This window comes from Macaca nemestrina, chromosome 15 (genome assembly GCF_043159975.1).
Source record: "Macaca nemestrina isolate mMacNem1 chromosome 15, mMacNem.hap1, whole genome shotgun sequence".
NCBI lineage: Eukaryota > Metazoa > Chordata > Mammalia > Primates > Cercopithecidae > Macaca > Macaca nemestrina.
In genome coordinates, this window is record NC_092139.1 from 8272732 (window position 1) to 8289557 (window position 16826).

General features: G+C 49.0%; 2 protein-coding genes across 3 annotated transcripts in view; both read right to left on the bottom strand.

Moving 5' to 3' along the window:
- Positions 1 to 6304: 6304 nt before the first annotated feature.
- On the bottom strand, positions 6305 to 7971 carry LOC105470626 (protein FAM209A-like). The gene is made up of 2 exons (XM_011722786.3): positions 7404 to 7971; positions 6305 to 6655 (listed from the first exon to the last, which is right to left on the bottom strand). Exons 1-2 carry the CDS (start codon positions 7959 to 7961, stop codon positions 6392 to 6394), a joined length of 822 nt encoding a protein of 273 aa, XP_011721088.2. The 5' UTR covers positions 7962 to 7971; the 3' UTR covers positions 6305 to 6391.
- Positions 7972 to 14308: 6337 nt separating this feature from the next.
- Positions 14309 to 16826, bottom strand: part of RTF2 (replication termination factor 2) — a 53371-nt gene continuing 50853 nt past the window's right edge. For both annotated transcript variants that reach the window (XM_011722785.2, XM_071079128.1), the window contains 3 exons: positions 16209 to 16263; positions 15997 to 16092; positions 14309 to 15097 (listed from right to left, as the gene is read on the bottom strand). In XM_011722785.2, the coding sequence (XP_011721087.1) occupies positions 14919 to 15097; positions 15997 to 16092; positions 16209 to 16263 (330 nt within the window). In that variant the 3' untranslated portion in view covers positions 14309 to 14918. The remainder of the gene's footprint in view (positions 15098 to 15996; positions 16093 to 16208; positions 16264 to 16826) is intronic.

Consider the following 16826-nt stretch of genomic DNA (forward strand, 5'->3'; position numbering starts at 1 on the left):
TTCTCCTGCCTCTCGCTTAATGAGGTCATTTTTGTTCATCTCCATCCCCTTTCCCTTGGTTTTCATCATCTCAGAAGCTCTCCCTAACTGCTTTGGTTACAACGTGTAACTAACTTGTGTACTCTTCAGATTCCTTTTGAGTTGAGGGCATAGCTAATTAGCCTGGATTTTATTTTACTGAGCGTGGTTCAGCAGATTGGAAATGTGGTTTGCTTCCTGAGAGGACTTTGTCTGCACGGGCAGGATCTCCCAGCGCCTGTCCCTGCCCCCTTCAGCGCATGTCACTGAGCAGCCTATTCTAGGATCCTGAGGAGGAGCCACGGGGTCTGTCCAGTGGAGGACCTCACACTCTAGTCTGGGGCGTGGTTTTCGGGGGGCGGGGCTATGTGCTCGTCTTCACTGGGAAGCCCCTGAGCCTGGGTTTCTTCCTTTGGAACTGGTGTGAGTTGATAGTGCCTTCCCACAGGCATGGGCCCATTCAAGTGGGTATTGATGGTGGAAACATTTTTAGAATAGTGCGGGGCCGTCCTTGAAAGTCCCAGGCTTCCTCGTGGGCCCTGCCATTGGCCAGACAGCGATTCCATGCAGGACACGTGGTGTCTGGGAGCCCTGGCTTTCTCATCGGAAGACCATCTTTATGGCCTGGAGGGTTATTACTCAGGTGTTCACTTCTGATTCCAGATGTTGTCTGCAGCTGCTGGCGTTTCCTGGAGAGCAGCAAATGACCGTTGAATGATAGTTCTAGTGGTCCCCCCAGCGCCCCCCGAAACTCGCTTTTATTTATTTATTTATTTATTTATTTAGAGACGGAGTCTCGCTCTGTCGCCCAGGCTGGAGTGCAGTGGCCTGATCTCAGCTCACTGCAAGCTCCGCCTCCCGGGTTCACGCCATTCTCCTGCCTCAGCCTCCCGAGTAGCTGGGACCACAGGTGCCCGCCAGCTCGCCCGGCTAGTTTTTTGTATTTTTTAGTAGAGACGGGGTTTCACTGTGTTAGCCAGGATGGTCTCGATCTCCTGACCTTGTGATCCACCCGTCTCGGCCTCCCAAAGTGCTGGGATTACAGGCTTGAGCCACCGCGCCCGGCCCGAAACTCGCTTTTAAAAGCAGCTACCCTGTAGACTGCATGCTGTAGGTTCTTCCCACCCACTGCACCTGAAGCGAAGACTCTTGACAGTGTGCTTTTTCTGCAGCAGTATAGTTTCCAAAACAAGTTTCCATCTCATAATAGATTTCCACTTAAAACTTGAGTGTGGCATCATGGAAACAGGGCTTAGCAATGACTTTGAAAGCCGCGTGGAAAGTTAGTGTGATCGAGTGGAAATCCATGAAGTTTGGGCGATCTGAGTCCAAGCGCTCCGACTGACTTAATGGGGCAGTCCACGGAGAGCCCCTGTTCTGTCTGCTGTGTAACATGGGGACATAGGGCTGAGTTGCCTCCCTCCTTGCTGACGCATATGCTGAGGATGTTGCAGCCAAACCTGGTTTTCTGGAAGAGCTAGAGCGCTCAAAGAGGTTGTTTAATTCACTGTTTTCCAGTCCTCAGGCTGTGACTTCTTAGTGGCTTGTAAATTCAATTTACTAGGTTATACTAAGTAAGAAAAAAGAAAACAAACTCGAAAATACCAGAGTGCAGGCACATGCAGTAGCTGTCCTGTCTTGAAACTTTGATTTCTGCATGTGATTCTTGTGTGCATGTGTGAGCATATTGGGTTGCCATGCACAACCCATTAAAATGAGTCCAAAAAGTATGGGAAGTAGTGGTTTGATTTGCACGTGTCTTGGTCTACTTGAGTGTGCCTGAATCATTAAGAAACAGCAAGGATGATGTTGGCAGGCAGGTGGAAATCCACCTGGGGGTGTCCGCAGTTACTAAATCTCGATAGAACTGGGACAAAAGTCAAATGATTTTTAATATTTCATTCTCAGAAGTGCTTTTCATAGTTTTGGGAAAGTTTTTTTTTTCTTTTTATCATTTTTTAAAATCTCCATCTTATAGATGGGGATGAGAAAAATTTCTTAATCTTTTTTTTTATTATTATAAAATCTAGGCTGGGGCTGGGTGCAGTGGCTCACACCTGTAATCCCAGTACTTTGGGAGGCCAAGGTGGGTGGATTGCTTGAGCCCAGGAGTTTGAGACTGGCCTGGGCAACATAGCAAGACCCCCGTCTCTACAAAGAAACACAAAAAATTAGCCCAGTGCAGTAGCACGTGCTGCTAGTCCCAGCTGCTCAGGATGCTTTGGAGGGAGATTGCTTGAGCTCTGGGAGGTCGAGGCTGCAGTGAACCCTAATCATGCCTCTGCACTCCAGCCTGGCAAGAGAGCCGTACCCTGTCTCAAAAAAAAAAAAAAAAAAAAAGGCATAACATCTACCCATACATTTAAAGCTTTCTTTTTAATGAGCTCAGTGTTATTAAGTAAAAAGTGAACATGTCTTCACATCTAAATATCCCCACTCCTTCAAAGCAACCATTTCTACCAGTTTGGTGTCTACTGTTTTTTGAGACAGAGTCTTGCTTTGTTGCCCAGACTGGAGTGCAGTGGTGTGATCTCAGCTCACTGCAACCTCTGCCTCCTGGGTTCAAGCAGTCCTCCCACCTTAGCCTCCCAAGTAGCTGAGATTACAAGCCTGTGCCACCATGCCCGGTTAATTTTCATATTTTTAGTAGAGATGGGGTTTCACCATGTTGGCCAGGCTGATCTTGAACTCCTGATGTCAAGTGATCTGCCCACCTTGGCCTTCCAAAGTGCTGGGATTACAGGTGTGAGCCACCGTGCCTGGACTTTTTTTTTTTTTTTTAATTTTTTGAGCCCAGGTCTCACTCTGTTGATCAGGCTGGAGTACAGTGGCACGATCTTGGCTCAGTGCAGACTCCAACTGCTAGGCTGAAATAATCCTCCCTTCTCAGCCTCCTGAGTAGCTGGGACTACAGGCATGTACCACCATGCCTGGCTAATTTTTGTTTTGAGACCGAGTCTCACTGTCACTTAGGCTGGAGTGCAGTGGCGCAGTCTCAACTCACTGCAACCTCTGCCTCCCGGGCTGAAGTGATTCTCCTGCCTGAGCCTTCCCAGTAGCTGGGACTACAGGCGTGCGCCACTATGCCCAGCTAATTTTTTGCATTTTTAGTAGAGTTGGGGCTTCACCATGTTGGCCAGGCTTTCTTGAACTCCTGACCTCAAGTGATCCACCTGCCTCAGTCTCCCAAAGTGCTGGGATTACAGGCGTGAACCACTATGCCTAATTTTTGTATTTTTGTAGAGATGGGCTCTCACTATGTTGCACAGGCCAATCTTCAACTTCCGGGCTCAAACAGCTCACCCTCCTCGACCTCTCGAAGTGCTGGGATTACAGGCGTGAGCTACTGCACCCAGCCTGGTGTCTGTATTGTTGAGATTTTGCCCATGCATGGAGATGGCGGGTATTTCTGAGTGTGCACGATCTTGCTCGGCATTCCAGTCATCACTGACGGCTTTCTCTGCAATTGGAGGAAGACCTAGCTTGTTATTTCCAAATCCCCCCAGCATGGACATCCCGTAGGTTTTTTCAGTCATTCCCCCCTTGATGGGCATTTCAGACAGTGTCGCTGTTCACGTCGTGGAGCGTTGTCTGTGCAGATCTGTATGGGACAGATCCTCAGGCAGCGTGGGGAGTCAGAGTTCTCTATGTCGCTGCCCGTCCCCCTCTTCCTGGCTTCTGTGCTTCCTGGGCTTGGTGTCACCTCCCCACTGGTGCCTCTTGGTAACACCAGCAATGGGTTTCCCAGACCTCCAGTCACGGAGGGCAATTGACTTGGGCCTGGCTCCCGGGCTCTGAAGCTTGTCACCTTGTTCACCAGAGGCCACACTGCCAAGGCCACTCCCATCCAGTGACAGAATACCCAGGGAGACGCAGGTAGGTCTTGAGGGGCTGTGGTCTTCCTGAGCTTCCCTTAGGCCACAGGGCCAGCAGCACAGGACGCTCTCAGGAGCATTCTCTCACTGGAGCAGTCCCTGAAAACTAGAGGCACATGCAGACCGCGCTTGGGGTCACTGCTGCTGGGGGCCTCGGATTGATCTTTCCCTTTGCACGTTTGCTGGCCCAGCTCCTGGTAGGCTGGGAGCAACCAGCTGGCACCCAGGGCTGTAGATGCATAGCTACTCCCACGGGCGTGGCCTTAGGGCAGACCTATGTGGGGCTGCGTGGAGGCTGGGCCCTCCTCTCCTCTGCCCTGGCCACTCCTTGCTCCCTGGCCCCCTCCTTCCCGATCACAAACCTCCAGGGTCCTCTTTGGCGCCTTTCTCCTTGCTCAGCTTGCCTTCCCAGGCTGATAAGTGCGCCTTCCTGAGGACATATTCCCCTTGCCCCCCGAAGGAAGATGCTGCCCACCCTTCAGGGCCCGGGGTTGGGACCCTTGAGGGGTGCCTATGCCTTCGAGGCAGGGCCTCCTTCCCCTGAGGCCCCAGGCATCTGGGCTGCTCTCTGCCCCACCTCCGTCTCCTGCGAAGCCATGGCCTCCTGCCTCATGGTCTTGGTCTCCCCTGGGCCCTGGGTGACTTGGATGCTTGTGAGGGTGACAGCACTGGTCAGCTGGGTACCGGCCCCAGAGATGCCCATGCACTAATTCCTGGGACCTGTGGGCCTGCTTTCATGTGGCAAGAGACATTTTGTAGATGAATTAGATTAAGGATTTTAAGATGAGCCTCCTGGCTCCAGGAGGGCAGGTCACCATTCTCCAAGAAAGGGAACCTGGGCCCCTTGGGGAAGTGGCTGATTCCAGCATGAAGGCAAGCAATGAACCAGATGAGCATGGAGCGTCTTGGGTTGCCAGAAAGTAAGGAATTGCTCAGAAGAAGAAGGGGCTTGCTCACAGAACACAAGTGCCAACCCAAAGGAGCTCCTAATGCCAAAGGTGGGAAAGGTGGAGCCAGAAAATAATGAAAGTATCAGATTATTTAGAATAAAATAGACACCTGTAAGTCTATACTGAAATCCATTCATCAATCAACGGCGAAGGAACAGCTCTTACAGCAGAATTCCAATCAATAAAGAATGTAGGAGGGAGGAAAATTGAAATCAAGCACCTAAGGATGTACAGAGATGCCATCAGCCACAGTAACATGTAAAATGCCCACGTTTTGAATCAGTAGGATAAAGAACATGTCATCTAATCTGGGAGCCCCTGGTTAGCACATTTGTCTCCAAAACTCCAATGGCATAGAATGAATGAATTCTTTCTCCCTTTTCTTTTTTGTTAACTTAAAATAATAGAGACGAGGTCTCACTGTGTTGCCCAGGCTGGTTTCAAACTCTTGGGCTCAATCAGTCCTCCCGGCCGAGTGCGGTGGCTCAAGCCTGTAATCCCAGCACTTTGGGAGGCCGAAACAGGCGGATCACAAGGTCAGGAGATCGAGACCATCCTGGCTAACACGGTGAAACCCCATCTCTACTAAAAAATACAAAAAAATAGCCGGGGGAGGTGGCGGGCACCTGTAGTCCCAGCTACTCGGGAGGCTGAGGCAGAATGGCGTAAACCCGGGAGGCGGAGCTTGCAGTGAGCCGAGATCCGACCACTGCACTCCAGCCTGGGTGACAGAGCGAGACTCCGTCTCAAAAAAAAAAAAAAAATCAGTCCTCCCGCCTCAGCTTCCCGATGTACTAAGATTCCAGGTGTGAACCACTGTGCCCGGCCTCTCCTTTTTTTTTTTTTTTTTCCTTTTGAGACAGAGTCTCGCTCTGTCGCCCAGGCTGGAGTGCAATGGTGCGATCTCAGCTCACTGCAACCTCTGCCTCCCGGGTTCAAGCGATTCTTCTGCGTCATCCCTATTTTTTTTTTTTTTTAAATCCAACTATTGACAAATGTAACTGCTAGTTTGGTAGAAGGAAAAATCAATATATGGAACCTTTGAAATGCAATGAGTGAAAGGACTCTTGTGAGAGAATCAGATGACTCTAGAATACACCCCTCCTAATTGAATCATTTTACCATTTAAAAACTATCATTAAAGCCATCTTTTGTAATATATCAAAGATAAAAAGCAGTTCTGTATCTTGCACAAATAGATACTATAGAGAACAAGAGTTTGTATGGAAACGACGTCAGCATCTTATCCCAGATTTCCCTAGCTCCGTCATCCACCCGCGGCCATTGCACGGAAGCACGAGCTCATCACATACTATTTTGTAGCTTTCGGTGCTCTTCTCACCACCCACAGCTCTAGAGGACGTGAGAGGGGCAAAAACAAAACCATCACTGCTATGGCTGCTGGTCTCACATTCACTTTTTCTTCTAGTGAAAAAAGAAGCAAGATCTCAAACGTGGAAGTTCTTTTCTTCAGAATACTTTTATTAGTTTGCATACAGTTTGTCAACACTCAACTTTTTTCTCTCCTACTTTGACACACAGATCCATTCAGCTAGAGCTTTCTTCTCCCCATATGTCATAGATCGTGACACGGTGTGGATCTGTGGGCGTCCCTGACCTTCGAAGCTTGAGGTTACTGACATTGCCTGTTGCCATGGCACCTTTAAGACTCCGCACTGTGGACACAAATCTCACAAGCTCCACCTCGAGTTCGTGTAAGGTATTGAATGTACAGTCTTTGTTGAGGGAAGCATTTTGTTTTTTCTTTAATAGAGAATGAAATTGGCCGCCTCGAAGGCCAGGACTCTGCTTCTGTCAAGAAAGATACTCAAGGTCAGTAATATTGTGAACTTGGCTGGTTTTGACACAGTTCATGTTACAACAGCAGACCTGAGTAGTTGCTAGGAAGTCCATACTGCCCACAAAATTGAAAATATTCACACCCTCCCCGGCCCTTTACAGGAAGGGTTTGCCGATCCCTGCTCTCATCAGTTTGGACACAGTATTATGAAGTGCTGGGTCTTTCTACGGGATAACACACTTTCTCTCCCCTTCCCTTTCTATCTGAAAGAGTTGTTTGTGGTCACTCTGAGGACCAGCTCAAACTACCTTACACCTTTCTCTCTTCAGCACAAGTCTCATATTTTGTTGGGATAATGATACCATTTCCATTTAGCTCAGGATTTCGTAGTAGTCAAATACTAGCAAAAATTTAAAAAGCAAGGGACAGTGAATCTGGCCCTGCAAATAATTTTGACCTTCTGAAACACACCGTAAGTTCTTGAATCTATCCTACATTTGAAAAAATCCATCTAACCAGAAAATCTGTGAGCCAGTAAGCAGAGGTCATCTTCCACTGTTTGTCCCAGTATCTGTGGATCTGGGGACTATTGTCTTCACGAAGGATACATCAGGAAGTGAATTTGCCAGCTTTGCCCAGGACCATGAGTTAGGTTCATTATATGTAACAGTCCCGCCTAGACTCACTAGAACATCCGTTTCCCTGAGACTCCTGAGATTGAATCAATATGGTGTAAAAAAAAAATGGAGCCATGCTTACCTTATTCTTCTCATTGTCTCTTTGAAACTTAAGTATCACAAACAGCACAACAACAAACAAAAGCCAGAGCCATTTGCTCCCAAGCCAGCCTTGGGCGTGCTCTGGTTGATTCTGCTGAATCCGAAAGTGCCCTCCGTACGGCACCTTCCCCTGGGGTTCGCTAGTTTTCTCTCTCCGAGAAGAGAACATAGAGGCATAGCTGCAGGTGAGGCACAGAAGCAGGACCAGGAACCATTTCAGCGTCCACATGGTAAGCAGAGATGGGGAAGGGAGATGCTCATGATGGGTTTGCTTGCCCTCGCAACTGGGAGACTGGGCACCTGGTGCCAGGCCCTTGGTGATGTCACAGAGGCCCTGAGCTGAGGCCACCCTGGCCATTGTGATGATTTCAGGACAGAGGTTAATGGGGCTCACAGGGGTCACCCAGGAGGAGGACTCAAAGGGAGATGGGGGCATTTCCAGCAGGCAGTGAGAGAGAGAGGATGGGCATGACGGGGTGCCAATTCCCTGCCAGGGGGCTCTTTCCAACCCTGGAGCTTTGCTGGGAGAGCCCATCATGTTTTTGTTTTTCATTTGTTTGATGCAGACATTTTGATGAGCAGAGGGAGATGCCATGTGGCCTGTGGAGCTGAATTAAATGGGAGAGAAAGGTATTAAACCACAGGCCACCTACAAACTCAGAGCCACCTATGTGGTTTTTTGGTTTTGGTTTTTTTGAGACGGAGTTTTGCTCTTGTTGCCCAGACGGGAGTGCAATGGCGTGATCTCAGCTCACCACAACCTCCACCTCCCGGGTTCAAGCCATTCTCCTGCCTCAGTCTCACACGTAGCTGGGATTACAGGCATGTGCCACCACGCTTGGCTAATTTTGTTAGTAGAGATGGGGTTTCTCCATGTTGGTCAGGCTGGTCTCGAACTTTCGACCTCAGGTGATCCACCTGCCTCAGCCTCCTAAAGTGCTGGGATTACAGGTGTGAGCCACCGCGCCCAGCCCACCTATGTGTTTTGTTTGGCCTACATTGTTTTTAAAAATTGTCAGTACTTAAATATTGGGGGGCATTTCACTTTAAAACTCCAAATTCTGGCTTCTTTTGAAAATATGGGAGGTCCAGAAACACTGGGTCCACACCCTCATAGAACCAGTGTCTCTGCTGCAACCAAGTGAAGCCATCCTGTCTGTGGCCATATTCCCTCCACAGTCCCCACCACTCACTGTTACCTCACACCATCATTGATCGTAGCAGTGTGTGCCCACCCTGGGTTAAGAGTATACTTTGGGCCGGGTGTGGTGGCTCACACCTGTAATCCCAGCACTCTGGGAGGCCAAGGCAGGTGGATCACCTGAGGTCAGGAGTTCGGGAATAGCCTGGCCAACATGGTGAAACCCCATGTCTACTAAAAATACAAAAATTAGCCCAGCATGGTGGCATATGCCTGTAGGCCCAGCTACTTGGGAAGCTGAGGCAGGAGAATCGCTCTTACCTGGGAGGCAGAGATTGCAGTGAACTGAGATCGCACCACTGCACTCTAGCCCGGGCAACAGAGTGAGACTCCATCTCAGGAGAAAAAAAACAAGGGTATACTTTGATTAAAATTGTGATAAGAACAGGAAGGTTTAGAGACTAGCACGAGGGGACTGCTCTAAACTAGGTTATTCAGGAAGAATTTCCAGAAAAAGATGGTTGAGTAGAGTGGGGGAGATGATTAGGAGTTGGTGGGTAAAATGGGAAGGGGCTGAATCCCCCAAGTGAGAAGGAACAGCTGGCTTGACAACTGAGGCCAAGGCTGGGAATAAACCTAGGACTCCACAGTATACCAGAACCCATGAGTTCTTTAAAACGACATGAAACAAGAAATCCTGGGTGCTGGAACGCACGGCTTGTACTTGTTCCCCTGGGTCATCTGTAGAGCTGTCTTCCTGAGGAAGGCTCTGATTCGCAGATTTACTCCCGAGGAGCAGAACTTTATGCTGCATAGGAAATAATCAAAGGTCTGCTGGGCACCTTCGCTGTGGCTTAAAGTACTGAGCTCTGTGGAGCGACAAAGTAGTTCTGCAAGGCTATGGCCGGGGCGGTGGCTCACGCCCGGAATCCCAGCACTCTGGGAGGCCAAGGCATGCAGATCACCTGAGGTCAAGGAGTTTGAGGCCAGCCTGACCAACATGGTGAAACCCTGTCTCCACTACAAATAAAAACAAATTAGCCAGGTGTTTTGGTGCACACCTGTAATCTGAGCTACTCGGGAGGCTGAGGCAGGAGAATCGCTTGAATCCAGGAGGCAGTGGTTGCAGTGAGCTGAGATGATGCCACTGCCCTCCAGCCTGGGCAACAGAGTGCGACTCTCTCTCAAGAAAAACCAAAAAATAGTTCTGCAAGACTATTCTAGAAAACCAAAAGGGGAAAATGGTGTTGGGCTGTGCTGCACAGTTTCTTCCCCCCTGAGCGTGGTACAGTGTCGGCTGGGGCTTGGGGCTTCCTGCCAGAGACTGTCTGTGCAGGACGGAGAGATGCAAATCTCCGGGTTGATCAGAAGATGGGCACTTCTCTGCTTACAAGTGCCCACTCAGCTCGGCAGCTACTGCCTGGAATTAGGCCCACTGTAGAGGCAGCTGCCCTGATGACCAGGGGTGGCCTCAGTTTGGAGGTCTGTCCTTGGCATCACGCTGCTCCCTGTCCCCAGTCTTCCCCATTCCAGCAGCTTTGAGGGATGGCTAATTATTTTCAGGGGCCCCCTGTGTCATTTTTTTAGAGATAGGGTCTTGCTGTGTCACCCAGACTGGAGTGCAGTGGAATGATCTTGGCTCACTGCAGCCTCAATAATTTTTAGTTTTTGTTTTTTGGTAGAGACAGGGTCTGGATAATTTTTATTTAGTTTTTGATAGAGACAAGGGTCTCTCTGTGTTGCCCAGGCTAGTCTCAAACTCCTGGGCTCAAGCAGTCCTCCTGCCTCAGCCTCCCAAAGTGCTGGGACTGCAGGCAGGAGCCACAGCACTCAGCCAGCCTGTGTCTCAAGTCGGCTGGGAAGTTTGGTGGCTGTGGAGCAATGGAGCAGTAAGGGGCAAACAGACGTGGTTTACAGGAATGGCCCCAAACAACAGAAATGCTCAGTTTTGCCACGTGATTTTGTTATTTGGAAATGTTCACATCTTTAATGGGGAATCACTTTTTCCTATATGTATTCAAAAGTCTAGAGCACTCTCCAATAGAGCAGAACCAGTGGGAAAGCAGATCAGATCTTTGAGCCAAACTTCTGTCTGGACTGTGGGGTGGGGTGGCATTCCTTTCATTCATTTTGGCATGGCTTTCATTTCATTTGTTGGAACTGAAGTGCTGTGGTGTGGCGGGAAGTCAGGGGCCCCAAACGGAGGGACCGGCTGAAGCCACGGCAGAAGAACATAAATTGTGAAGATTTCATGGGCATTTATCACTTCACCAGTCAATACTCTTATAATTTCCTATGCCTGTCTTTAATCTCTTAATCCCATCATCTTTGTAAGCTGAGGATGTATGTCGCCTCAGGACCCTGTGATGATTGCATTATCTGTACAAATCATAAAATGTGTGTTTGAACAATATGAAATCTGGGCATCCTAAAATAACAGGATTAGAGTGATTTTCAGGGAACAAGGGAGATAACCATAAGGACTGACTGCCTGCAAGGCCGAGCAGAACAGAGTCATATTTCTCTTCTTGCAAAAGCGAATAGGAGAAATATCGCTGAATTCTTTTTTTTTTTTTTTTTTTTTTGAGGCGGAGTCTCGCTCTGTCGCCCCGGCTGGAGTGCAGTGGCCGGATCTCAGCTCACTGTAAGCTCCGCCTCCCGGGTTTACGCCATTCTCCTGCCTCAGCCTCCGGAGTAGCTGGGACTACGGGCGCCCGCCACCTTGCCTGGCTAGTTTTTTGTATTTCTTAGTAGAGACGGGGTTTCACAGTGTTAGCCAGGATGGTCTCGATCTCCTGACCTTGTGATCCACCCGTCTCGGCCTCCCAAAGTGCTGGGATTACAGGCTTGAGCCACTGCGCCTGGCCTGAATTCTTTTTCTTAGCAAGGAACAGCCCTGGGAAAAGAATGCATTCCCAGGGGGAGGTCTCTAAAATGGCCACTCTGGGAGTGTGTGTCTCATGCCGTCATAGATAAGGGATGAAATATGCCCTGGTCTCCTGTAGTGCCCCCCGGCTTGCTAGGATTGGGAAATTCCAGCCTGGTGAAATTCTAGTCAGACCGAAATTCTAGTCAGACCAGTTGTCTGCTCTCGAACCCTGTTTCCTGTTAAGATGTTTATCAATGACAATGCGTGCACAGTGGGACATGAAACCTCAGCAGCAATTCTAATTTCTTTTTTTTTTTTTTTTTTTTTGAGACGGAGTCTCGCTCTGTCGCCCAGGCTGGAGTGCAGTGGCCGGATCTCAGCTCACTGCAAGCTCCGCCTCCCGGGTTTACGCCATTCTCCTGCCTCAGCCTCCCGAATAGCTGGGACTACAGGCGCCCGCCACCTCGTCCGGCTAGTTTTTTGTATTTTTTTTTAGTAGAGACGGGGTTTCACCGTGTTAGCCAGGATGGTCTCGATCTCCTGACCTCGTGATCCGCCCGCCTCGGCCTCCCAGAGTGCTGGGATTACAGGCTTGAGCCACCACGCCCGGCCAGCAATTCTAATTTCACCCTGGACTTGTGATCTCGCTCTGCCCCCATGTGCCTTGTGATACTTTGTTGCCTTTGAAGCATATGATCTCTGTGACCCACACCGTATTCGTACACTCCCTCCCCTTTCAAAATCGCTAATAAAAACTTGCAGGTTTTGCAGCTCGGGGGCATCACGAAACCTGCTGAGGTGATGTCACCCCTGGAAACCCAGCTGTAAAATTTCTCTCTTTTGTACTCTTTATTTCTCAGACCGGCCGACACGTAGGGAAAATAGAAAAGAACCTATGTTGAAATATTGGGGGCTGGTTCCCCTGGTACTGTGGGAAATTGAATAGATGCTATTTTGGAGAATTTCAACATCTTTTCAATTTTCTCCTCCCAGCTCCCTCCTTGGTGGAAAGCAGCTTGGGTCCTGCGGGTGGACAGGGGAGGAGGGAGAGCTAGGAGATGCTCCACTTTCCTCTTGGGCACAGCACCTGAACCCGTGGTCTCGGCGCCCTGGGTGGGAGCCTGCCGGAGCTGCCACTGATTCCTTCATTTGGTAAGGACTGAATGGGGAGAAGGTGCGGTGTGGCCAGGCAGAACTGCGATTCACCTTGCGGCTTTGGGCCTCAGGCACCTCACCTATAAAGTGGGGGATGGCCATCTTCCCATCACAATGGGTGGCTGGGGAGTCCCAAGGGGAGAAGCCTGTCAAGGGCTTGGCTGTTCAGTGAGCCCTACAAGCAATGCGAATGATCAGCCCTCCCCAGCCGCTGGTGTACTGAGGCCTCATGCCCAGCAGGAGCACAGATCATGGATACCTTCTTCCCTCATGCTGGCCAGGAGCCTTGAAGAGTGGTGCCTTAGCAAAATATTAAAGGCTGGCTAGAAATCTCCAAGGAAGCACTGATCCCTCCTGTGTGGATAGTCCTGAGGGCAGCTGGAGGGAAGCCCACAGCCTGTTTATTTCAGAGAGGCCCAAAGCAGAGGACTTTGAGATGCTGAAGTTTTTGTGTTGAGGATGCTGTGACTCAGTTACCAGAAAAAACTGGACACAGTAAATAAACTCAATGCAAAATAAAACTGATTCAGGCTAACATTAAGAAAACTGAACCTGGTAAAAATAATGGTCATTAAAAGAAAAAAATGCCTCACGATGGTAGAAGCTATAATTAGTAAAATGTGACTAAAAGGATTAAGTTTTCTCAGTAAAATTAAAATAGGGAAGAAGAGATAGTGATAGAAAATAGTGTTATCCAATTGAAGAAGGAACTGATTGTTGTGAAAATAAATTAACACAACAGGCAGGGTAGCTCACACCTGTAATCCTAGCACTTTGGAAGGCCGAGGTGGGCAAAGTGCTTGAGCCCAGGAGTTTAAGACCAGCCTGGGCAACATGGCAAAACCCCATCTCTACAAAAAATAGAAAAATTAGCCGGGTGTGGTAGTGTGCACCTATAATCCCAGCTACTCGGGAAGCTGAGGTGGGTGGATCACCTGAGTCCAGGAGGTCAAGGCTATGGTGAGCCATGATCATGCCACTGCACTGCAGCCTGGATGACAGAGTGAGACCCTGTTTCAAAATTTAAAAAAAAAGAAAAAGAAAAAGGGAAATAAAAACAATAAGAAAATGGTTGAATTCGGCTGTATAGAAAATTGGGGAAATTAAATGGCTAATTCAGGTTTGTTCTGGAAAAGTCCATGACAAAAATTCATCACTTAATGTAATTTTTATTAAAATGCTCTATACTCACAATGTCAAAATATCCTTGGGGCCAAACTTTCCCATCACTGTGAAGCCGGGAACCACACAGGGTTTGAGAAAAAGCAGGGCCACACATGGTTCTCCCTTGCTGACCTCTCCCTGGAGTTCTCCCGACGTGTCTGTCTCCCATAGAAGCTGCCTGCTCACCTCCCACCATTCACCTCCCACAGGTCCTTCTCCTGCTTCTGAAGGAAACCCAGGGCCCCGGGGTCTGGTTTAGAGAACCAGTCACTATCTCAGTCATACCACCGTGTGCAGAAAGCCACGCAGAGGCCTGGGGCTCTTGGTTCTTCATTAGGAGTCTCATGAGACGTTCCACTAACTACTGACGTCAACACACATTATAGGCAGATAAAATGCACCTCTTTTTGGGTACAATTCTCCCTTTACCATCTGCTCGAGGAGAGAAGGGTGGGTTCCTCTGACTTCATGGAATGACTTCTATAATCACCAATGCAGTGGCTGCAACGTTCTTACCCAAGCATGAGCAGAAGGTAGAAAAGATAAAAACACAGAGGAAAGAACAGGCAGACCAGCTTTATTTTTGAACCCAATCACTGGGTGCCCAACTAAGACTCTGCTATCTTCAAAATGATGAGATGGGGCAGACTCCCCTAATAGTGTTTAGCTAGACCAACAAGGATCCTGGCTCCTCCCAGGGCTGTAGCAGAGGGACGAGGCTCTTCAAAGCTTCTAGTGGGCACAGTGTATTTGAAATCCATCCTTTCTAAAGCCCAGTTTCACTTGGCCTACTTATTGCTGGTAGCAAAATCATTAGAATTGTAGTCAATACTTGCCAACTCTGCACCAGTGAGGACTCTGGAGTCTCTTGTTACTGCAAGCATAAAAAGTGCAGCCCACAGGGCTTCCTGGCCGTGGAAAGGACCAAATGCACCTGCAGGTGGAAGCAAGCGTGACCTCGGGCCACTGTGCGGCCCCTCCCATGTCCCCCCTGGAACCCACACGCCTCACAGCAAGAGTGACCACACCATCTCGAAGGCTGGCCAGGACAGCTTTATGACACAGAGCTAGAGAGAACACACAGCAGTGCACTCAGAGGTGCACAGCGACCTGCCTACGTGGAAACTAAACAACCTTCGGGGGCAGGAGCGGTGGCATTGTGGGCTTCAGAAGCAGTAGGACGTGTGGGTGACCCAGTGGGCGGACTCCTCCTTGGAGCGCTTGGCGGAGCTGTGAGTGGTAAAGAGGGACTTGTAGGCCTCGGATTCTTCACTGTCAGCGATGGACCTCTTTGTGGCTCCACACAGCGGCTTCCCAGCTTTTCCAGAAAAGCTCTCATTTGTTGCTAGAAAAATGAAGAGTCAAAACTGTCAGGGTTGCGATAAAGATGACTCTAAACTTCGCATCCTCAGAAGGGAAGCGTGTCAGTCACGCTGTCCCAGACGTTCTCTTGCTGGCTGTGTGAGTGCTGATGGACATCATCGAAATTGCCAACTCCAGCAAAGCAGACACAGCACGACACATCTATCATTTACTGTCCCACCAACTACTTGCTCTGTCGCAGACACTGGTCCCAGCCCCACGAATGACTTAGGTTGTCCCAATGAGGCAGGGCCTGCGTTCCAAGGGAGGAAACAGGCACAGGAACCTGAGTGGCCATCCCATGTAGAGCTGGGATAGGAGCCTGTCAGCCTCCCTGGATGCTACTTAGAGCACAAGATCACACATTCTTAACAATCAATCTGTATTTTTCTTTTTGTGAAATAAATGCTATTTTCTTTGAGTTAAAGAGAGTGAGTTTTAGGAGAAACTTTGATCCTTGGTCAAGAGGCAGCAGAGAGGGGACTCTGAGAGCCACACGTGGAGCCCACGAAAGCCCCAGGGGTAAAGAAACTGGGAGCATTCCCCGCAGGCCCTGAGCCACAGTCCCTCTGACAGTCTCTGTAACATCTGAGCCAGTTCTCAGCACAGCCTTTTTTGCTTGGCACCAGGCGCTTGCTTACTCAAAGGAATCTAAACAACTAGCATTTGTGCCCAGACCCCATCAATCCTGCCAGGGCTCCTGATGAGGGTGTGTTCAATATTTCTTAGTTACCCCCCTAAAGAGAGTTCAGTGCGCTCTCTGGAGACATGACACAGGACAGGCTTGGATTTCCCATCCGCCCACTCCCGTGAAACCTGGACTCAGCCACCTGGGTTTCCAGCCTTCTCGAAACAGCTCCCTGTAGCTGCCACAGGACCCACCTGCGCTTTTGGGAGCCAAGTTGTTTTTCTTCTCTCTAGAATCAAGGCTGGTTTCTTCAGGCTTCCCTGTCTTAACTTTTGATGGCCCTGGGGCTTCTGTAAAAGAAACAAAGTAGGCAAAGCGGAAACAATGCAAAACAAAGCATGAACATATTAGCAGATGGCCTTAGAGTCGTATTTTGCTAAAACAAGGATCGCCTGAAGGATCTTACCTTCACTGACATCTGGTTTTGAAACAGACTCTGCTGCCTTGGGTTTCTTTGTTTTCTATAAAAAGAAAGAATGTTGGAGGACGTGCTCAGATTCACTCCACTTCATCGTCAGTATGGCTGCCCATTGTCCCGGGGGCCCTGACTGACCGGCCGATGCCAGTCACATGAGACAGGCAGTCACCTGAAGAAGGCTTTTGAGGTTCTGTAACTCCTGAGCGTTCATCCTCTGCATGTGACTCCAGTCGTGTACTTCTGCCTCACACAAAAATGTATCTGCACAGAGCTGCTCGCTTTTATATTTACATCTCCCAAATCACATTTGCAAAAATTTCAAATGAGGCTGACAGATTTCAGTAATAAGGGCCAAGGTTGATGGTGACAATTGTATACAAAAGCACACTTAAATGAATAACATAGAGTATATATGGGTATGTGAAGTCCAGCCAGCATAAACACGAACTAAACCTTGCACATTCCACTAACTTTTTTTCAGAGTTGTCAAACTGCTTTGGTATTTGTTATTCAAGTATAAGGCCTTGAAGTTTACATTAAAGACAGTTGAGCTAATTCTTCTAAACTCAAAACTACTCCTTTTAGATTTCCAGACACTAGAATGCT